This window comes from Vipera berus, assembly GCF_964194415.1.
Source record: "Vipera berus genome assembly, chromosome: 11".
In the NCBI taxonomy this organism is placed as follows: Eukaryota; Metazoa; Chordata; class Lepidosauria; order Squamata; family Viperidae; genus Vipera; species Vipera berus.
Genome location: NC_138214.1, coordinates 11,041,259 through 11,065,276, shown reverse-complemented (window position 1 = coordinate 11,065,276; position 24,018 = coordinate 11,041,259). Strand labels below are relative to the sequence as shown.

Genomic DNA, 24,018 nt, shown 5'->3' with positions numbered 1-24,018 from the left:
AACAGCTTGGAGGTCAAGAAGATGATTTTCTATGAATCTGATCATCCAGTAACTCAGCAGGTTCACTAAAACATGTGACCAGATTGGATTGTCTGAGTCATCTACTATTTTGCATTTGCTCTACGGATCCCCTTCTTGTGGTGTCTTTATTTTTCTGGTTTGTGACACATTGTGATTATTAAACATTGAGTGGGTGATGTTCCTGTTTCATAGCAAGTTGACAGAGTTCCTAGCCTCAGTTTGCATTGTACATCTTGGCTGGGAAACAAAAAGTTAATGGACTCACAGCATGCTCCCAAATCCTTAAGCTTTGGAACAACCCCAAAAATAAATGAAATTATTGACCCTTTATTCTCTGGGATTCATAGTGTGCTTTTGTGACAAGACTTAGCACGATAGACTCTGAGACTCATTGCCTAACTCAAGACAATCAGAAAAAAATGGCTTTGGGGAGTTTCAAATCCTAAAGGTGAAGCTCTAGTTTTCAGGTACAGAAGAGCAGAGATAGAAAAACCATGGTCTGGACAAGCCATGGTGAGGAGAAAGCTATTAGTATCTAGTACTTAAACAAGAAAGTAGGGTTTTCTAAGGAAGAAATAACACAGGGAAGAGAGTTCTGCTAAAAACGGAGTCAATGAGTACAGCAGAACGAAGAGCTAGCAAATAGACCAGTTTTTCATAATTCCTGGATAAGGACAGGACTTGAGATTGTCCATAGATGCTCCAGACAGTTGCTACTCACGAGGCAATCCCAGGACAGTGGTCTCTGGTGGGTTTAGAGCTCTGAAGGTTCCAGCCATCTTACTTTAATCCTCTCTGCACCCCTTCCAGTGTAAAAGTTGCTTAGTTCCATAGCATCGTACACATGGGTGGATAGGTTTATTCCTGAGGAACGTTATGAAGGAAAATTGGGATAATCCACTAAACGATTGTCCTTCAGAGCTTCAGAAGAAAGTTTTGTTACAAGATGAAATCTGCCATGGAAACAAAGGTAAGCTATTTTACCGTGGCATTCTACCGTGTAGAATGAAGGGGCTGACTAGCTGAATCAAACAGTTGGCAGAATTAGAACAAGCAGAGGGATTTGTGCACAGGAAAGAAAGCCTAAATTCAACAAGAAATATTTGGCAGAATTATTCCAACATGTTTATAGTACAGATGGGAATGTGTGTGTGATTCATGTTCTGCACACAGCTTTTGCTCCTTTTTAGAACAGGAGGAGGAGGAGGAGGAGGAGGAGGGGGGGGGGAAGGGAGTCCATTGTCAATGTTACGGAATGGAATGGGCTTAAAATCAGACACTGAGAATGTGGCATTTGCCTATGTTATGCTCTCGAAAGCATTTCTGTGCACGTCTCTTGACAAACATACTCCGAATGGTTAATGGTAGAAAGTATAACGGTTTATTTAGTCTCCCCACATGACAAATATCATTTTTATTCTGCCTACAACTTAAACAATGCAGGCGTTTGTAGCATGAGTGTCACATTTGTTCTAGGCAGGCTCTTGTGAGGTTGTATGCCAGCAATGGGTAGGGCCACCCTCATTGCACAGGCCAGCACACACTCACACACAAAAAATCTACACTCACATTTCTTCCCTCTGTGCAGGTGCACATCTTCTCTGATCCTTCTCCCCAAAGCCGTCTTTGTTTCCAACACCGACATCAACGCCAATAACAACATCTTAATTTTCCTGAGTCCGTACTGGACAAATGACTTTTCCTCATGTTTTTTTTTAACCTCAGACGTTGGTCCATGTATTCCATCTTCAGACTCGTCAAGGAAGAGTTCGGATGCGATATCATAGGATGGTGAGGAATATCCAGGTGGCCATGTTTAGGCTTCTTCATTATGACATTAAGCTTCCAAACGTACATATTTCCAGTTGCACAGCCATAATTCAGATTATTATACTTCCATTTAGAATAGAATAGAATAGAATAGAATAGAATAGAATAGAATATAGAATATAGAATAAGAATAAGAAGAATAGAATAGAATAGAATAGAATAGAATAGAATAGAATAGAATAGAACAGAATAGAATGTAGAATAGAATAGAATAGAATAGAATAGAATGTAGAATAAGAATAAGAATAGAATAGAATAGAATAGAATAGAATAGAATAATAGAATAGAATAGAATAGAATAGAATAGAATAGAATAGAATAGAATAGAATAGAATAGAATAGAATAGAATAGAATAGAATAGAATAGAATAGAATAGAATAGAATAATAGAATAGAATAGAATAGAATCTGGAAGGGATCTTGGAGGTCTTCTAGTCCAGCCCCGTGCAAGCAGGAAAACCTATACCATTTCAGACAGGTGATTGTCTAGTCTCTTCTTAAAAATCTCCTGTCTGGAGGCAATTTGTTCCACTGGTTGATTGTCCTCACTGTCAGGAAGTTCCTCCTTAATTCCAGGTTGCTGCTCTCTTTGATCAGTTTCCAACCATTGTTTCTCGTCCTTCCCTCTGGTGCTTTGGTGAACAACCTGGTCCCCTCTGCCTTGTGGCAGCGCCTCAGATACTGGAAACAAGAGTTTATAAAGTAGCAGTCTTAAACCTTCCGACAATTGAACCAAAGCTAGGAAAAAGAAGAGCCCGCATGACCACCATTTTAAATTAATGAGAAGAGACCATGGACCTTACTTAATTTGTCCTGCACGTTATCAACTATAAAAAAAAGTATCTAAGTGCAGCCCTGCAATTTCCTGGAATTCTCTCATCCAGGTATTTATTTATAGGTTTGTTTTGGTTTCCCAGGTCAGCCAAGGTTAAATAGGTGCTGTGGCAGATAAGCAAATAGTAAGGTATGTAATGGAGGCAACTTGGTTATCCCTCCTGGATTCCCTTTGATTGTAGACAAAGGATAATTGTTTACTTCACTTCTTAAAAGCCTGCCTCTGCAGATCCCAAGAAGAACATTCTTCCATCATTAGTGTTGAAAGTAAAGTTCTGGATGACAGCCAGTTTGGTGTACTGGTGAAGGCACCAGCCAGCAAGCGAGAGACTGGGAATTCTAGTTCCACCTTAGGCACAGAGAGAACTGGGTGAACTTGATCCCAGTCCCCTTTCTCGGCCCTAGGAAGAAAAACACAAGGAAAAATCCACTTTTGAATATGTTGTTGAGAAAACTGTAGAACCTGGTCCAGGCCATCACCAGGAGTCAAGACTGACTCAAAAACACACACAGGTAGAGAGAAAAAAGTTCAAGGTACACCCAGGTGACCTGCATAGAAAGGGGTGTGATTTTGTACAGGCAACAACCATCTTGGTATGTCTATGGAGATTCTGTCATCCAGGTCATGCTTTGTCCCAAAGGTGCTTTTTCAAAATGAAACTGGGCTTTCTTGCTTTTTCCTTTGAAAACGTTTTGCTTGTCGTCCAAGAAGCTTCTTCAGTTCTTCAAGTTCAGTTCAGTTCAAGGAGAGAACCAGCCTAGAACTAACGAGAAATTTCCTAACAGTGAGAACAATTAACCGGTGGAATGGCTTGCCTCCCAAAGTTGTGGGTGATCCATCACCTTGCTTCTTGGATGAGAAGTGAAACCTCTTCAAGGAAAAACAAAGCAAGTCCAGTTGCCTTTTGAAAAAGCACCCTTGGGATGATCATCTTGATCTTTTGGAGTTAAGGAAGACTATACTGTCCATTCAATACGTAGATGGAAAGACCAAATCCCATGCTGCTTGTTTGTTTCTTTGTGGATTCAGGCGATGTATAAAGCCATGTTCTGAGCATGGCTGAATCCATAAGAGCCTTGGTGGAGCAGTGGGCTAATGCCTCCTTAAGTAACACCAGCTGCCTGCAATTAGTGCAGGTTCGAGTCCCACCAGGCTCAAGGTTGACTCAGCCTTCCATCCTTCCGAGGTAGGTAAAATGAGGACCCAGATTGTTGGGGGCAATTAAGCTGACTTTGTAATAATGCCGCTTGGCGTGTGTGTGAAAGCCCTAATAAGCAGGCATATACATAGAATGAAGGCTACTGCTAAGCTTGTAAGCCGCCCTGAGTCTTCGGAGAAGGGCGGGATATAAATGGAATTAAAATAAATAAATAAATAAACCAGGAAAGTGAAAATCAGGCCAGGAAAATATGGGGAAATGCAGCCTTTCAACCAGCTATTTTCATTCTTCTGAGTCTTGGTTCTTTTTTGCCACCAGATGTCAGTAAGATAGCATGTATTACTCAGAGAATGAGTTTACACATTACCTTTCCTTCCAAGGGGGGGAAAAAAACTCCCATCTTTTAAGAGGATAGGTCATGCTGCCATTTCTACTTTCTTTTTCACAAGAAATGTACTTTCTGGCCTCTTCACACATTCTCTATTTCTAAAAAAAAAACCACATTAATTCCCTAGCCTAGGAACTCATTTCCTGACTTTTCTTTTGTTAAACTGCACGCTGCTAGCTGGCTCCTAGGCTTCCAAAGATGAAGATTCTTGCTTGCGAGGAAAGTCAATCAAGCTGTGAACTTCTCTCAAACCTGATGGATCTTCTAAGACTGACGGTGGGATCCTGTTCTGTTCTGTTCTCTTTCTCCTTCTCATAGCACACTTCTCTGGGAAGGAAGTTAGCAGCAATACTCCACAAATTCACAGAATAACAGAATTGGAAGGGACCTTGGAGGTCTTCTGGTCCAACCCCCTGCTCAAGCAGGAGAACCTCTACCATTTCAGACAAATGGCTGTTCCAATCTTTTCCTGAAAACCTCCAGTGATGGAGCGCCTACAACTTCTGGAGGCAAGCCATTATTGATTAATATTTCTAACTGTCCGGAAATTTCTCCTTAATTTTAGACTGGATCTCCCTTTGATAAGCTTCCATCCCTAACTTCTTGTCCTATCCTCAGGTGCTTTGGAGAATAGGTTGAGCCGTTCTTCTCTGTGACAGCCCCTCAAATATTGGAAGACTGTATCAGGTCACCCCTGGTTACTGCTATTATGTCACAATCAAAGTAAGAGCAAGAGTAAAGAACAAAAGAATTAACTATCCCATCCACTCACAGAGTTCCCAAATGTTTTGGGTTGAAGAACACATCTCAGACAGGTTCAGGGTGTTGTCACAAAATGGGTACTGTAGGTAGGTTTGCCCATTTGTTAAATGTCTCTGGACAAGTGGAAAGAACAGAATTACAGAATTAGGTCAATGACTATCTAGACCAGACATGTCAAACACAAGGCCCGGGGGCCGGATTCGGCCCGCGAAGTGGTTTCATGTGGCCTGCAAAGCCATCCTGGAAACAGTGAGGGAACGGCCCCCACTGCCTTGGCCCTGGCCCAGAGACCCTCCTTCTGCCAGAGACCCTCAGATCTGTCCCACTCCTGCCCAGGCCCCCATAGGCACCCTTGATGCGAACGATGTAGAGCTGCCCATCCAGTAGGCCATATGCACTCTAGCCATGCCCACTCAGTATGCCACGCCCACCCTGGCCACACCCACCCAGCCCCCTGAGGGCAACCACAATGCTGATGCGGCCCTCAATGAAATTGAGTTTGACACCCCTGATCTAGACCATTATTATAGAGTTTTTGTATCCTGATAGATTTAGTTTAGGTTTTTAATGGCCAATTATTGCTTTTTTGTGGGGGGGGTTTTAATTGAAACATGTTTTTTTTCCATCTTTGTGTTTAGTTTATCGATTCAGAAAGGATGCAGACAAGGTTATAAAAAGAAATCCCCAGCCATGCCTGCCTGGGTTTCTCACTTACCGATAAATGAATTGGCAGACCCGTTTTGTGTTCACGCCACACAGCAAGAGACAAGCAGCAGTCCACTAGTCATTCTCTGTCCTAAAAAGGTGAAAAGGTCCCAAGCTGAGCTGTGTGACTTCTACTGACTGCGGAGACGCAAATGTCTTCACAAATTTCTTTCCATTCTCTGCATCCTCTTCCTCCTCCTGTTGCCTTTCTTCTAAAGGTCAAGAAGATTGGGCTGACAGGGTGATGGTCCAAGGGCATCCATAGTTGAAGGTTCCACAGTTAAGGGTGAGCCTGAACCACATTGGCTCCAGCCCCCAGCCCCAGCGTTTGCCAGTGGTCTCTTCTCCAAATAGGAACCAGACTTGCCTGGTGTTTTGTAGATCAACCAAGTAGAATTAGGGCCTACCAGCTTGTGGAATTTCAGTGTCTCCAATTGAGTTGGACATGATCACGGATCCTTTATCGTTTGGCCTTGTAGATACTGCCTCTCTCTCGAGGTCTCAGCTCAGTATGAGAACCTACGGCTGTAAGAGATCTCAGAGGTCTTCTAGTCCACCCCCCTGCCCACGGCAAGAGATGTTATACCATCCAGACAAATGGCTGTCCAATTTTTCTTTGAAAACCTCCAATGATGGACCATCCAAATCTCTGGGAGGCAAGCTGTTCCCATTGATTAATCATTCAGTCAGGAAATTTCTCATTCCAGGTTGGGTTTGTCTTTAACAAGCTTCTACCCATTGCTTCCTGCCCCGCCCTCAGGTGCTTTGGAGCTTTTCATGCACCTTAGCAGCTAAGGCTGCTAATAGCTCCATCAATATTGCAAACCTCACATCGCAAGAATGACTCCAGGCTACCTTCCCTGATACACCTCGCTGTTGATCCTGCTAATTAATTGGTGGGTGCCAGCAACTGCAACTGCAACACTAACTCCGTGTAAGATTTTCAACTCTGCCCAACACAAGCAGCGACAATTGGCAAGGACCCAGTGAGGCTAAAAGGATCCTTCTTCCTGGTGTTGGTGAGCAAGCAAGCAATCAGAGGGAGGAAGGGGAAAAAAGTGAATTTTGAAGAGATGTGAAAGGCTTCTTTTGTATGGATTTGATTAACCTTATTAAAACAGGAAGGGGCTGTATCCTGTTCCCGTCTGCTCGTGTGGAAGTAGCTGAGATCAAACCTGCCTTAGATATGACGCATCAAGACAGCCATAGTGCGTTCTCTTTTCCGTGCTGGCCTGGCTGGTTTGCTTCCAAGAAGCGAGAATACTGTAGATCTGCAACAGATGAGACATAAGGATGATGGGCTTCCTTTCAGCTGAAGCAAAACATCCTTTGAAAAAAGCACTATCTTTTGAGGATAGAAACAGGGTTTTTCAACTTTGGTAACTTTACGTTGGGTGGACTTCAATTCACAGACAAGCGATGAGGTTGTAGTATATTCTGCTCAGCACTGTCCAAAGGACGGAGGGGCTCAGCGGTTAAGGTGCTGGGCTTGTAGTTGGAAAGCCGACAGCCCAGGTTCGAGGCCCCAATGCCACATGATGGGGTGAGCTCCCATCCTCCAGCCCTGCTCTTGCCAACCTAGTAGTTTGAAAGCATGCAGATGCGAGTAGATAAATAGGTACCACTTCGGTGGGAAGGTAACAGTGCTCCATGATGTCATGCTGGCTACATGACCGGGGAAATGTCTTCGGATAGCGCTGGCTCAATGGCCCTAAAATAGACATGAACAGCGCCCCCTATAGTCGGCAATGACTAGCGGAGTAAAATCTGCAGGGACTCCGTTACCTTATTGTCCAAAGTAAGTGAGCACCACCATGAAGAAGCCATACTCAACTTAAATTCAGAGCATCAACAGGGTTTATTAAGCATCGCTATTCTCTTGTGAGGTTCACACATCTCTTGGCCAGCTGCTTGGATCTGCAAAGTTCAGGACTCCCAATTCTGGGTCCTCATGAAATAACTCAGCCCCGGATTAAGACACAAAGAGTCTAAAAACACCTTTCTGGGTGAACTACTGTTATTTGAAAAAAGCATCAGCTTTTGTGAGTTAGGTTCACCTCACCAGAGGGCTGTTAATAGCTTGGATCACGCACATAATTCTCAAAACCAACTCAGTTTCAAATATTGAATCCTATACATAAGGTGGCAAAATTAGGATGATTTTGGCTCCCTGCTGATTTGTTATAACTCCTGAATTTGTGTTTGTTGAGTGTGAATAAAGATGACTGAATAAATTCCTTTTATAAAGGAATAATCAACTATAGTAAAGGTAAAGGTTCCCCCGCACATACGTGCTAGTCGTTTCCGACTCTAGGGGCCGGTGCTCATCTCCGTTTCAAAGCCGAAGAGCCAGCGCTTGTCCGAGGACGTCTCTGTGGTCATGTGGCCGGCATGACTAGACGCCAAAGGCGCACGGAACACTGTTACCTTCCCACCGTAGTGGTCCCTATTTTTCTACTTGCATTTTTACGTGCTTTCGAACTGCTAGGTTGGCAGAAGCTGGGACGAGTAACAGGCGCTCACTCTGCTACGCGGCACTCGGGATTCAACCCGCCAAACTGCCGACCTTCTGATCGACAAGCTCAGCGTCCTAACCCACTGAGCTTGTCGATCAGAAGCTTGTCGATCAACTATAAAAGGCTGCATAAAGGATTTTGTCATTTTGCTTCTAGTTTTGTTATAGCCCACTGCTCGATTCGCCCTCATCACAGGATATTGCACTTTGGAACATCATTAATTGGCAAGACATTTGAGTAATTGAATCAGCAGGACACCCATAGTCTGGAAATAAGTGATCAATAACCCCTCTTCAGCCACAGAACCAATTCCTTGCTGCCTACCTAACAACGGTTCTGGAAGTCATAGAGAGAAAAAGCTATTAGCAATTTTTTTTTTTATTGAAAAGTTTTAAAAATACAGTTTTCCTTTAAAAAACCCCCTTCCCCCTCCCTCCTCCCCTCCCTACCTCCCCCCTTCCCCCCCCTCCCCCCCTCCCTCCTCCCCCCCCCACCTCCCCCTAACCCCCCTCCCCCCCCCCGGACTTCCCAGAGCTAAATACAAGGTATATATATATAAAAAAGCAATCATAAACAACCATATACTAACAACTATAAATTCTAAAATCCATCACTCTCTAACTTATATAGGATCAAACAAAACTTAGCATTATTAAATATATATAGAAGACAAAATAAAAAAAGAAAAAAAGAAAACGAAAGAAGACTTATTCAAATGCTAGATAAAACTTCTTGACCCTATACTTATTCTGGATAAACTCAATCCATTTTCTCCATTCCATAATATAATGTTCTTGCGAGTAATCTTTCAAATAGGCCGAAATCTTCGCCATCTCTGCCAAGTCGGAAACCTTTAAAATCCACTCTTGTATAGTCGGCTATTAGCAATTTTTATTTAAGTGAATATTTATGCTATTTGCCAACCTTTCCCCATAGATAAGACATCAAAGTTCATTTTTAGAGGCTGCTACCTCACAGATTTGGTGCCCGACAACAAACAATTAAACAAAGTTGTTAATATTCTATTCTGGAGGAAGATGGCTGAACTCAAACAAGATGCTAAGCCAGGTTTGGGTGTTGTTATTTTTGCTTAAGCTTTAGTTAACATAAGAAACAGCAGCCTAGCTTGCACATAAATGCTTAAAACCTAAATTGCTTGGTTCACACATTATTCTCAGCAAGAGCCAGACAAGCCACCTAATTTTCTACTGTATCTGTTAACTAGGCAAGTGTTAGTATAAAAATGACAAATTCACTTTCTATGATGAATGCTGCAATCACTTTTTTAAAAAAAATCATTATGTGTGCATCTTACATCCTAAAACCGGAACAAATCTGTTTCTCTAAAATCACCGAAATTCTGCTATACTATGTGTAAACGTCATTCACAAAAGGTTGCCTACCATCTTTGATGTTAGGACTTAACTTTGCCTTGTTTTATTGAAGCTATTTTTTTTATTGATCAAGGACCACAATAAACTTTCTGCCTGCCTGCCTGTCTTTCACTCCAAAAGTTGTCCTAGTTTAATCTGTGAACCAAGCTAAGATATAGTAGCTAGTGTGGGCATAGAACAGGTAAGCAGAAGGCCAAAGAGGGTTTGAAAGCCAAGTAAGGAGAGCATACACTACTATCCTTAGAGTTGACCTCAAGAACATGAAATCAAGCTTGAGTAACAGAGGAAACTCTTCTAAATCATTGCTCATGAATATAAAAACTGGAAACTTAATGTCAGAAATCAACTTACTTATCCTTTATTGAATTTCTCCAATCTTTTAGATCTGGTAAAGATAGAAAAATATCCTTGAATGCAATAGACAAGGCGGTCCTGCACTCTAACCAAACTGACCTAACAGTTACAGTGTTGTACTAAAACAACTCAGTTTATTAACCGTCTGTCAAACTATAACTGATGCAGTCAGAAAACAAAATGACCGTTCCTGAAATTATTAAAAGTATGTATTTCAGTGTGGATGCAATCTGTCCTCTTCCTCCCAGCCCCAGCCTCTTTCCCCCTTAAAAATGGGGAGAGGAAACAAACATAGTAAAAAATAATAATAATAAATGCAATTATACAGGGTGTATATTTTCAGAACCTTAAATGAAGACAGGAAACTTTGAAAGTATCCATTAGCCCAAATCCAATATTCACATTTTTATTTTTATTTTTTTCAAACCAAACTTCTCAAGCTATCTGTTGATAAGTTAAAAATCCTATGGCACAAAATTTTCACAAAAAAAGTTAAGGCAGAGACCAACAATTCATATAAAAATAGCTGAATCAGTTTCTTATGAATAACCTTTTCTTCTGTGTGTTCTGGATTATGATAATACAAGTTTATAAATATGTTAACTGTATATGTACATGTGTATATGAGTGTGTACAGTACACACACAGACACACACACACACACATATACAAACAAACAGGATCAGTACAAATGGGTGGAATCCCTTTTACCAATAAACCCAGATCACATATCCTGGGTTACAATGGAGGTACTCAAGATAAGAATCTGTCATAGACTTCTTGCTACACATAACCATTTACATATTGTAAATCTGCAGTATAAACACTGAGTTTCGCAGAGAAATTCAGCTATAAATCACCCTAAATTTACAAAACTCACCCAAGGTGTCCGAATGGACATTATGTTCATTCCTTCAATTTCAGTGGCACATTTTAATAAACCAGCTTACATTAAGAAAACAAAAACTTTACAAGATACGCAAAATTTTCCAAAGCATCAACAAAATTTTAAACCAAGTGTTACCAACCCCCAAAAGCAGAGAAATTTCTAGAGAGGTTTCAGAGGAGGTCAGATGGACAGTTTGATGTTAGGAGCATTTTTATGGAGCTGCTAGCTTACAATTCACAATGGACTTTTACAGTGTATTCATTACTTGATCCCAAACTTTTATTTATTTTGCATTCATCTTGCTTTGAACTTATACAACTTAGAACCCCCTACCTCTGCTGAAAGGTTCACTCTTTTTTTGCTATTTGACCACTCGAAATAGCAACAAAATATATGTTTTTAATATTACATGCTTCACTCTTTCCATGCATTGACCAGAAGTAGGTGGATTCTAGATGCTTTGACAAAACACCATTGCAAAAAAGGAAAAAAAAGCAGAAGACAAAAATCCTCATCTCTTTGTTTTATTGTAACCAAAAGTGGGTTTAACAGCTGGAAAATGCAGCAAATTGCCTTTCCTTCAACTACCCAAAGATTTTTGAACAGCTGTTCGGTTGCCAACACTCTGCCAATGGAAGAAGGAACATAAGACATGTTTCTCTCACACCTTTCTCTTTAAAACTCAACATGCTACCTTAAGCTACAGTAGAAGAATAGGGAGTTGGATGCACTGTGCAGTGGGACGCCTTAAGCCGATGTCTGTCAACTCTGGCAACTTTAAGATGGGTGGATTTCAACTCCCAGAATTCTGGAAACTGAAGTCCATCTATCTTAAAGTTGTCATTGCATATATGAAAAAAACAAAACACCATTCTGTGCAACGATCTCTGATGCAACCTCAGCCGTGCTTGCAATAACCACTTAAATCGACATGATTTAGGGATTGCGTTCCCAGATCAGCAGTGTCAAAAGAAGAACTGAACTGCCTTCTGTTCTAATTGAATTGGTGACTTCCAAATTTCAGCTACTATGTCATTTTAAGCCATACCTTGTTCAGCCTCTTAATTGAAGACATTATATGTGATGGATTCACCCAGGGAACCATAAACCACAATTTGTAAATCATGGTCAACATAATGTAGACTTGGCATGATTGTAGGCAGCAAAAGGACCAAGCCATACACTTTCTTGGTGGGAAAGTAAGTTGTTTTCCTGTTTCTTTCCAGGAAATTGTATTGTGTTCACCTTCTAAGTGCCTTTTGGATTATCTGTCCCAAATGTTTTAGATAGGTAACAAGAGTTAATTTGATTTCTGGAGACTGTTCAACACCTGAACGTGTTTTTTCCCCCTGATAAAAATACTACTGGGAAATTAAAAAGATCATCAGGACATGGAAACATTATTAATAATACATGTTTTTCATTGTTTGTGCCAATTATTACAATATTAAGTTTGTTGTCTCTGACAAGGAGAAAAAAAGTTTCTAAGTGATTCCCAAAGAGCATCTGATGTGAATTTCTGTAGAATCACGTTGAATGTTTCAATTGCCTTATGTCCACTTAGCTAAGAAAGGTATTTTTTTTTTCCTATGGATGTTGGATTCTGAATGAATTCTATGAATGAGGGGGCTAGCAGTAGAAATGGACCTGTCAGCACCCAAAAGGAAGTGAAGCCCATCACATGGACACACCAACTTTCTTCTGAATTGAGCTGGGAGCTCCATGACATGCTGCCATGTTTACTTGGTAACACATCAAAAGTGCTGCTGAGCTTCTTTCCAATTTCCCATTCATATAACCATCAATTAATTTCATACGGTTAACATTAGATTAGATAAAAAGAGCCACCTAAGCAAAAGATGACAATATTTGGGCGGGGAAAAAATGACCCGTTCCATTCTTCCCGAAATTAGTTGGAAATTTTTTGATCATTTCAAATGTACCAAGAAGTCACATTATAGTCTACTGCAGGGGTCTCTAAACTTGGCTACTTTTAAAAGCTAGAAACAGAAGAAGACACTTCCAGATGAATGGAAGATGGCTAAAAGGGATCGGTTTTAAACTTATTTGCCTAAGCAGTTTGCATCTGCAGTGGAAAGGCGCCTGTTGCAAGGCCATAAGTGAGCAGTTTAAAAGTAGGGCCAATTCTGAAACTAATTTAGTGATGAAGATCCAGTTAAGGCACATTCCTGTGGGGAAACTCAACAACACCCATTCATATCAATGGACCTCTTGAAGGAACTTTCCCCAGCCAGCTGTACCTTTACTGTATTGTAGAATATATTTCTCTTTCACAGAATTTTTTACATGCCTATGCAAACACGGTTGCCCATCACATGGACACACCAACTTTCTTCTGAATTGAGCTGGGAGCTCCATGACATGCTGCCATGTTTACTTGGTAACACATCAAAAGTGCTGCTGAGCTTCTTTCCAATTTCCCATTCATATAACCATCAATTAATTTCATACGGTTAACATTAGATTAGATAAAAAGAGCCACCTAAGCAAAAGATGACAATATTTGGGCGGGGAAAAAATGACCCGTTCCATTCTTCCCGAAATTAGTTGGAAATTTTTTGATCATTTCAAATGTACCAAGAAGTCACATTATAGTCTACTGCAGGGGTCTCTAAACTTGGCAACTTTTAAGACTTGTGGACCTCAACTCCCAGAATCCCCCAGCCAGCTGCCTGGGGAATTCTGGGAGTTCAAGTCCACAAGTCTTAAAATTGCCAAGTTTGGAGACTCTCGATCTAGTGCACATCCAAAGTTGCATCATCTTGCAGAGGTAGCCTGTAAAATGTATGTGTAGATGTGAGTCTTAAGTATTACGTAAAGTAAATAATCCAATAAAACATTTCATATACCAGATGTTAATTTTGCTAAAGCTCTTTGTCTATAACATCCCACATTTTTTTTCCAAACAAAATAACACTTAAACATATTTAAGGTTCAAGTTTGATGTCCCCTGACAACCAAGATGAAGATCTTCCCATGAAAAGAGAACACCAGAATTCATGTTGCAAAAGGGTAAGTAATGGAATCTATTACTTAACCAATTTTAATGTTCATACAGTATGTAGTTTCAATCTATCCCAAGGATGCTTTTTCCAAAAGGGAGATTACAGAATAATAAGAGTTGGAAGGGACCTTAGAGGTCTTCTAACCCAACCCACTGCTCAAGCAGAAGACCCTATTCCAAAAAGGTGGCTGTGCAGTCTCTCCTTAAAAGCCTCCACCAGCGATGGATCACCCACAACTTTTGGTGGTAAGCCATTCCACTGGTTAATTCTTCTCACTTTTAGGAAATTTCTCCTTAGTTCTAGGCTGGTTCTCTCCTTGAACCGAAACTTGAAAAATTGAAGAAGCTCCTTGGATGAGAAGCAAAACATTTTCAAAGGGAAAAAAAAAACAACCCAAGAAAGTCCAGTTGCCTTTTGGAAAAAGCACCTTTGGGGCAACCATGACCTGGATGAAGGAGAATCTCCATAGACATGCAGTTTCAATCTTTTCCCTGAAAATAATGAACAATGGAGTGTTCACACACAAACCAAGAGGGACATTATGAAGTACCATATACGTTCATGTTTTTAAACCTCAGCTTATTGGATCACGGTCCAAGCAGAGGTATCAGCAGTAATCTTTTGTTGCTTTTGTGTTGTTTGCTTTTTAAAAAAGGAGGACAAGGAGAGAGTGTCCAGAGGAGACCTCTTGTATCACCCCAGAAAAATCTGATCCTATTAAAGGTATCTCCATTCAGTGCAATTGTTAAAAGATACACAAGCCTTCTCTTCACAAAGTCCCCAGGCTTCAGAGAAGGAGAGAAACAAGGAGTGTGAAAGATTGTGAAATCAAAAATGGCTCCTTACAATAAGTTCTGGTTAAAATATCCCCTTTTAACCATAGCTTTCTCTTAGGACCCATTTTTGGATTTGAAAATAATGCAGGTAGTTCTTGACTTATGACCACAGTTGAGACCCAAAATTTCAGTTGCTAAGCGATATTTGCCCCATTCTAGGATCTTTCCTGCCACAACTGTAGTTGTGTCACTGCAGTTGTTAAGTTAGTAACAGTGGTTGTTAAACGAATCTGGCTTCCCTGTTGACTTTGTAAGAAGGTCACAAAAGGGAATCATGTGGGACGCTGCAACCGTCATAAATACGAGTCAGTTGCCAAGCGCCTGAATCTGGATCACGTGACCACGGGGATGCTGCAACGGTCGTTAAGTCTGAAAAACGGTCGTAAGTCATTTGTTTCCATGCCGTTGTAACTTTGAACGGTCACTAAACAAATGGCTGTAAGTCGAGGACAACCTGGAAAGGCTACAGTTCCAGTGGACATGGGCTAGCTCGTTCAAACACATGTTCAGCGGTTTTATTATAAACTGTTGGGAGGTTCGGAAGGATGTCTTGGAAATTATTTTAATACAGACAATAAATAAAATGCATATTCTCATCATCTGATGAGCCTTAACGTCAAAGGAAGCCTCGCATCTCAGTGAGACATCTCAGCTCGAGAAGACACAGCGTCTGTTCTCCAACATATCCATTTTAAAGACAAGTATTTGCACTGTAGACTCAGATCATACATTCAGCATCAAAGGATGCGCAAGCACAAAGGAACTCCAAGCCATTATAAAAAAAAAGAAGTTATATAATTTACAGAGTTGTATTTAGATCACACTGGAGGCCAAGGATTTCCTAGCCAGTGCCATGCCTTTAAAAAAATCAAAATAAGTGTCTTGACGTTGGAGCTGGGCATACACAAACCAAAGTGCTACACAAATTACTGGTAAAAATAAACGATTTCCAGTTCACCAAAAGATTTGCCTAAACAATATATAAAGCCTTCCACAGAATTTCTAGAATCGTTGCAAAGCTGAAAGGCATCTTTATAGCTTAGGAATACGGGTATCTACATCCGAGGTAGCTAAATACAAAAACAAACAAATTTAAAAAAAAACCCACCCTTTTGTATGAAATAGCTTTCCATTTCTTTCAAAACACTATTCAACTTGCATTTCCACTGAAACTACCATTTACGATGTTTGGATTGCTGCTCTTTGACTAAACACAAGAAGTGTCTAAATCAGGGTTGTCCAACCTTTTGGCTTGTCTCAGCCACATCGGATGAAGTGTCCTGGGCCACATGTAAAATACAGAACAGAGTTAATGTATATAAATCACAGAAGGTTAAAAGTTGACCATGAGGGGTCCTTGGTGCTCTCTGAGCTTGCTTGTTTTCTTGCAGATGTTTCATTACCCAAACTAGGTAATGTTATCAGTGCTACTGATGATGTTACTTAGTTTACAATGATGTTAAAAGTTTACAGTCTTATTGGACCCTCATCGCTAGCTGTCCTGAGCCGCAGGTGGCCCGTGGGCCATAGGTTGGACACACCTGGCCCAGATCAATGTTTCTCAAACTTGGTACCTGTTAAGACGTGTAGACTTCAACTCCCAGAATTCCCCAGCCAGCACAGCAATCCACACATCTTGAGAAACACTGGCCTAAGTAATCCTGGAGGTCTTTCTGACATCCCTTCTCTTCCTAACATCAGTTGCAGTGCATTTGGCTAAGCCAGGGGTCTTCAAACGTGGCCCTTTTATGACTTGTGGACTTCAACTCCCAGAATTCCTCAGCCAGGCGTGCTGGCTGAGGAATTCTGGAAGTTGAAGTCCACAAGTCATAAAAGGGCCACGTTTGAAGAGCCCTGGGCTAAGCAAATGCAAATAGAAATGGGATTTGAAACAACAGGTGCTTGCCCTAAAAACAACATGCAGTTCAGATCTGCAGATCTTTCCCTGTCATCTTTTGGGCTCTCCATCACAACCTTCCTTCTCTATTAGGCCAGCCTTATCATGCATTGCCTCAGCTTGCTTCCTACCTTTTACATTCATTTTGTTTGGTTTTTTTTCCAAAATGCACGTAGTGCTGACGACAAGCACTTCAAGCTGCATTTCGTGACTCCAGAAACAAGTCACAAAGGCCACGTAATGCAGACGTAACTATCAACATGGCAGTGAGCCTAGAACAGCTTCTTGAGAAATCTCGTCGATTTAGTTTTATTGCTGCTAATTGTGCTATATACGAACTTTTAAGGAATGCTTGCTGAAAACTCAGAAGCCAGAGGTGTGGCCTTCATGAGCTTTCCAGGGTTTGGAGGTAGAGGAACAAGCAGAGTCCTCCTTTCCAGAAAGCAAACAAGAGCAGTATTAACAAAAGGGGGGGGGGAAACCCTAATTATCCCGTGTCCAATAAATTTGCATAATTTACATGGGCCAAAAGAATACAGCCTTCTTTGGCATTGGATTTTGATGCAGAACGGCACCCAAGCCCACCGTTCTTTTTTGACGTTGACTTGAGAGGAAATACATCATTGCTCATAGTTGCAGTACATTCGCTTTCACCCAGAGGTGCGATTAGACGGGGGGGGGGGGGGACAAAAAACAACCCTCTCTTAATTTCTCCTCTGCAAGATGTGAAGTTGCAAAACCCTTCCCTCCCTGGCCCTGGCAAAACCTTCTTAGGCTAAAAAAGGAGTCGCAATCTTGCTTCTCCTGTGCTTTTCGTTCTTAAGAGAGCAACTAGGAAGAGAGCCGAGAGATAAAAGCAAGGAAGAGGGCAAGGAGGCGGTGGCAGCTGAGGTGAAGAAACCGCGAGTTGGAATTTACGGAATAACGTACAAGGGGACTCTAGAAGAGGGAGGGCAGTTTTCTTACGCAGCAGTTTTCTTACCAACACTTCCGTAGAATGTGACAACTGTGCCTTCCAGGTTTGTGCTATGGAGCATCAAGAGAGCGTCTCTTATTTATCTTACGCTTTTGCGAAGGCAGCACTGAGAGACCTTACAAGGCCACACCGGGGACGTCTCAGCCTGGATAAAAACCTAACTACGTGGTCGCTAAGAGTCAACATGGACTTGACAAGCACCTAATCAATCAGTTAAATACTATCCCAAAGAACAAAGCGTACAAATTGGTAAGTAACATTTTCATTATCCTATTTAAGACACGACATACATAACTTTAGATCAAAATTCTAAAAAAAAAAGTTTAAGATTAAACATTAATCTTAAGTTTCCAGCAGTAGTTGAAAAAAAGAGGACCATTGGACTCTTAGAAGTTATTCTGAGCATTTTGATGCAAACAGCAAAGATGGAGGAACTCCAATATATTTCTCGCTGAGGTCAGGTCTACACGGCCTACTAATTGCCCCCAAAATCCATCAAAATAACTTTTAAGCCTGGCTGCATAAATGTGTTGTACATTTGCTACATTCTATTCAGAGCTAATCCATACATTAGTGTTTGCTAGCTGGTTTGTTTGTTTCTTTAAAAAAAAACCAATTATCTTAATAAGTATATGGACTAAGTAACTGTTCCACATTAAAAGTCCAGGAATATATTTCCCCTTCAAGAGAATTCTCATCAAAATGTCTCACACCACTTATGAAGTTTTTTTTTCTTCTTCTCTTGAGTCACAATTTCTGCCAAACACATTTTCATCTTTTTCATATGAGGCTTGCTCAGGGACCAGTCACTTGTAAGTAAGCCACAAGCATATCTTCAGACATGGATCTATACTGGATCTTTGCAGCTTTATGGGATTATTACTACCAATCTCTACAGTGTACTAAAGAGGAAGGCTGTGCAACTGGAAATTGTGTTTGTTTTTTTTCTGAACTGTGCACTTAAAAGAGTCACGTGTTTGCTTGCTTGCTTGCTTGGAATTTCCACCTGCTGATATACACAAAATAATTTATTAAGAGCTAAGATAAATAGATTTGCTTTTCTTTTTTCAGTAATGAAAATATTCCAGGATATTTCATCATCCCAAGATGAAGAGAAGATACAAGGATTTTCCTATATACAGGAAAAAAGGAAGGAGAAGAAAAGAGACCAATACTTCTTTTGTCTGTTCCCTGGTTAGAATGATCATCATTTGAGTGAAGGCCCAAATTATCCCCACTGATCTCTTGAAACCCATAATTTCCAGCGACCAGTCCATCTACCTGAGAAGGGGAAAAGAACAAGAAAAGGCAAAATATCACACTGTAGGACTGACGGGTTAACATTAGGAAGGACTGTAGTTATTAACATAATTGATTATTATTCTTCCATTCTCGGTGCCCTCGTTAGGTCAAGGGCTTATTATTAAGTTCATGTTGTTACGAAGGTACCATCGTCAAAAGAGAGAGAGCTGCCAGGAGCAGCTTTCAAGTAGCGTTCACATTTATCAACAGCAAAACTCTGAATCTGCGGGAAACTATCCGGATGCCCTCCATATACAACTGGCTCGCCGGCTTTCCCGCCCTACGTTCTTCCTTCATATTTTAAGGATATTGGTTAACCCCCATGTAATCGGTTCAAAACATACACACGTTAGGACAAAACTATACTGTGTGGGTTTCCTTTGTCAGAAAGATCACAAACTGTCCAAGGCATTTTTCTCGGACGAAGAGGACAAGCTGAATGAGGTATCGTCAGGTTCTGGAGATGTATGGTTGAAATCCATCTCTTCCAATTCGGGAGGTAAGTCGGCTAGAAGGGCCTGCATGACAAAGAAAATGGGGATAGTGAAAAAGTGGCCATTTATTATGCTTGGGAGTTTGGGCACCTACCACATCAACAGCTAACCAGTGGAATGGCTTGCGGTGGGTGCTCCATCACTGGAGGCTTTTAAGAAGAGACTGGACAGCCATTTGTCTGAAATGGCGTAAGGCAGGGATAGGCAACCTCGGCCCTTTTATGACTCATGGACTTCAACTCCATGAGCTTCATAGCAGAGGCCTTCAGTCCCTTTAAAAGTGACAAAAGTTCCCCCCCCTCTTTTTTTCAGCCTTACCTGCTGCTGATCTTTATCATCTGTTTTGACAGCAAGTATCAAGCTTCTAGTGAAAGCCTGAAGTTCAAAATACTTCTGTTTTTGATGCTCCAGTTCACTCTCAACGAATCTTACTTCCTCATTCTGGAGGGAGAGAAAAAAAATTCCATATAACTTTCAGTATAATGCTTCATTTTGTAAGGGAGTTAAATTGTTCTCTAATGTGTGTTTTTCCCCCTTTTGGTTTTTTTTTTAAAAAGAGGAGCTATATTTGCAAATATGTGGTGCAAATATATGGAGCTTTATGCTTGAGAAAAAAGCCAATATTAATATAAAAACGGATCACATTCTCATAGATTTGAGACACAAAATTATTTTTGTATTTATAATAAATTTACAAAACATTTTACCAATATACTCTCAAAATGAGAAATAGTAAATAATAAAGCACAGCAGCAATCAAACACTAAAATCCACAAGCAAAATACATCTATCTATCTATCTATCTATCTATCTATCTATCTATCTATCTATCTATCTATCTATCTATCTATCTATCATCTATCTATCTATCAATTCTTTTTCTCTTTCTTTCTCTCCTTTCTTTCTCTCTCTCTCTCTGCTTCCTTCCTTCCTTCCTTCCGTCCTTCCTTCCTTCATTTTTTGTAACTAGGAAATATTCTTCCCACATTTCAACAACAAACAGGGCAATAGGATTGGAACTCCATTTTTAAAAAAATATGGATAGCCTGTTTTTCTCAGACATTAGCTCATTTAACTTAGAATAGCTGTTTATCAAAATTCAACAATAACAAGTTTTGGTAGTTTTCACGTCACACTATTTAGATTAGTGGGAAGTGATCCTGAAGAAAAAAAAGCCACTTTCTTCACATTTATATTCATCTGGCACTGCACTTTCTCTTAAAGTAGGGATCATGAAGTAAATATGTGAAGGTCAACTGCACACATACTCTGTGTTTTTCAAAGGCTGCCATTTACTTTAAGCCTGGCATTGTTCTAGGATAAGATGCGTTCTATAGTTACACCAAGTGAAATCTAAGTTAGAAGTGATCCACCTCCAATTCTTATGTATAGATGTAACCTTTGCAAATTTGGCAAAAAGCTGCCCTTATCATAGTCCCCAACTGTTGTTGCTTATATGGCATCAAAACCAAACATTAGCCTGTAATCTACAAGCTGGTGAAATTGGAACATTCTGCCTTAAAAAATAAAGTCATTCATCCTACTTCTAAAAATGTTTGCTTCAGCACCATCTGCCTGGAGTTATGTTCTCACCGTCCTTAATTTGTACTCAAGACTTTCCAGCACCGAGTGCTACACTTGCACACGAAGGTGGAGCAGGATGAAGAAGGTTATATAGTCCTCGACTTACAACACTTCATTTAGTGACTGTTCAAAGTTATGACGGTACTAAAAAAAAGTTACTTAGCACCATTTTTCAGAGTTAGAACCTTCGCAGCATCCCCATGAACAGGTGATTCAAAATTCAGATGATACTTATGACGGTGCAGTGTCCTAAAGTCATGTGATCAACCTTTTGCGACCTTTTGATAAGCAAAGTCAATTCCCTTAACAACCGGTTATTAGCTTAACAACTGCTGTGATCCACTAAACAACTGTGGCAAGCAAGATCGTAAAATGGGACAAAACTCACTTAATGACAGAAATTTTGGGCTCCGTTGCGGACTATACGTATTAAAGGATCTTCACCGCTTCATAATAGACTTCATAAAAGCCACACAGTGTGACCTTTTTTTTTCAAAAAAAAAAAACCCCTCCTCATTCACCCTCCATATCCTCTGATAAATTTAACCAGTTTGTTAGAAATACAGGTATTCCTCGACTTATGACCGTCACTTAGTGAACCATTCAAAGTAATGAGAGACTCCTGACAAGTTACTTATGAACTAGGTTTGGAGTGCTGGCTTTGCCCTTCCACACACCCCACCCAAAAGGCATTGTGAACACATTTTGGATGCTTCGTAACCAACCTATCTTGATGCTTGTTTGTAAAGTCTTACAGTCAGGTGATTACAATTTACAATAGTTTTATTTATTTATTTATTTATTTATTTATTTATTTATTTGTTTGTTTATTTGTTTATTTGTTTGTTTGTTTGTTTTTATAAACCGCCCTTCTCCCGAGGGACTCGGGGCGGTGTACAGAGTAAGGTAGGTATACAGATTGAACAATAGTGAAAAACAATAGTCAAAACAAACTGGGACCCCAATTAGAGCTATCAGGCCAGGCCGGACTGCTGGAACAGGTAAGTTTTTAAGTCGCGCCGGAAGGTGCGGAGGTCGGGGGCCATCCGGATTTCGGTAGGCAAGCAGTTCCAGAGGGCTGGCGCACCCACTGAGAATGCCCTCCCCCTGGGGGCCACCAGCCGGCATTCCTTGAGCGGTGGCACCCTGAGGAGGCCCTCTCTGTGGGAGCGCACAGGACGGTGGGGTGCTGACATTGGCAGAAGGTGCTCCCGTAGGTAGTCCGGACCCATGCCATGTAGGGCTTTGTATGTCATTGTTAGCACCTTGAATTTGACAGAAAAGTGGCATTTACTTCTAGTTTGTGTGTGTGTGGGGGGGGGAATACGACCGGTAGCAAATAATGGGTTTACTTAACAGCTGCCTCAAAAGAGGCTGTGAAAAACAGGTCCAGTCATGTGGTGACCCACTTTACGACCGTCACAATTCATGACCGTGATTGCCAGGGTCAACGATGACTGAAAATTGAGGACGCCTAACCTGTATTAGGTGTCATAACCAATGAGGGTCACGATATTTCCAATGTGCTCATTTGACTGAAATGCAACCTCTGTTTAACATAAGGGAGAGGGGAGTGGAAAGAGGGTGTGTGGCGGGGGTTGATAGTAAAACAAATCTCCCTGCTTGCATTAGATGGGCTGAGAAACAAGGGAACTGGTTTTGAACAGCCAGCTTATCTGAACCACAGTTTGAGGTTTTAAGATTATCTTGTCTTCCTGATTTCTAACCGCAGAAGCTACAACACCTTGTGTTGGCTTGGACCGACCTTCATATTCTTAATTTAATTCTTTGATCAAAAGAGGACCCAGATTGTTGGGGGCAATTAAGCTGACTTTGTAATAATGCCGCTTGGGGTGTGTGTGAAAGCCCTAATAAGCAGGCATATACATAGAATGAAGGCTACTGCTAAGCTTGTAAGCCGCCCTGAGTCTTCGGAGAAGGGCGGGATATAAATGGAATTAAAATAAAAAATAAATAAAATCTGTATATTTAGAATAGGGGTGGTGGTGGTGGTGGTGGGGGAAATGATGGCCCTTTTATGACTTGTGGTCTTCAACTCCTAGCAGGAATTCTGGGAGTTGAAGTCTGCCAAGTCATAAAGGGGCCATTGTTCCCCCACCTCTGATTTAGAGGATAATGGTTTTTCTGCTTGAGCAAAAAATGGAAGGCACTTACTTTGTAGTCCAAAAGAGAGCTCATCTGATCCACTTCGGAATTACTTATCATATCGCTTTCCTCATCGTCTATTATTTCTATTTTCTTGAAGGAAAAAGCAGACAGCATATGTCATTTTTGAAAGGAAACGTTTTGACACAAGTCGTCCTCCACAAAAGCTGTCCAAGGTGATTTTTCCTCCCCGCCCCCCGATCTCCTCCCCAGTTCTACGGCACAACACAAAGCCCTTCAGATAATCAGTCCACCAAGCTTTGGGGTTTTTAATTCGGTAAGTTGATTTTAGGAAGCATTCTCACCACATTATCGGAAGACACAGTAGCGTGGTCCTCTTCTTTGTGGCCAATGTCTTCGCTTGGAAGAACTTCATTGTGTTCTTCTGCAAGAAATAAACAGCGATGCAGTGCTAAGCAACGTGCTGATCTAAAGACTGCCAGAAAATCCCTCAGAAAGAAAGAAAAAGTGTGTCCGCTCCCACGTCACAGGTCGTTATGATAAACGTCTTGTTTAAGTAAAATCAAATTTGTCTATATACTGCAATTAAAAGAGTTAATAACAAAATCGAAAAGAAAAAAAAAAGCACACGGTTGCTGGAACTTCTGTTTTTTCTTTTCTTCTCAGGATAAAATCATCCTGTTAAATCCTCTTGTTTTTCTTCTGAAATAGTAATGCTAGAATTAAATCTTTGGGGCCACGGGAGTGAGACAAATAATGATGAACCATTATTCAGATACTGAGCACCTCTTTAATGGTATTTCTAGTTTAGTCAACAGATCATTGGTGTTCGTGAAAAAGGATAAAAACTGGGAAGCAAGATGCGTGTTTAGGACTTGATCTGGAGGTTTTCGCTCCCTCCGCTGTTATTAATGTGGAGCTAG

The 24,018-nt window shown here is 40.9% G+C and overlaps 1 protein-coding gene and 1 long non-coding RNA gene across 3 annotated transcripts in view; both read right to left on the bottom strand.

Moving 5' to 3' along the window:
• Positions 1-1,383: 1,383 nt before the first annotated feature.
• On the bottom strand, positions 1,384-12,744 carry LOC308673265. Its single transcript, XR_014027614.1, has 4 exons — positions 9,962-12,744; positions 5,711-6,971; positions 5,006-5,108; positions 1,384-3,086 (listed from the first exon to the last, which is right to left on the bottom strand). It is a non-coding gene; the product is annotated as an uncharacterized lncRNA (long non-coding RNA).
• Positions 12,745-17,843: 5,099 nt separating this feature from the next.
• HDX (highly divergent homeobox) overlaps positions 17,844-24,018 on the bottom strand; it is a 31,370-nt gene continuing 25,195 nt past the window's right edge. For both annotated transcript variants that reach the window (XM_081336626.1, XM_081336627.1), the window contains 4 exons: positions 23,440-23,519; positions 23,144-23,227; positions 19,703-19,825; positions 17,844-19,408 (listed from right to left, as the gene is read on the bottom strand). In XM_081336626.1, the coding sequence (XP_081192752.1) occupies positions 19,283-19,408; positions 19,703-19,825; positions 23,144-23,227; positions 23,440-23,519 (413 nt within the window). In that variant the 3' untranslated portion in view covers positions 17,844-19,282. The remainder of the gene's footprint in view (positions 19,409-19,702; positions 19,826-23,143; positions 23,228-23,439; positions 23,520-24,018) is intronic.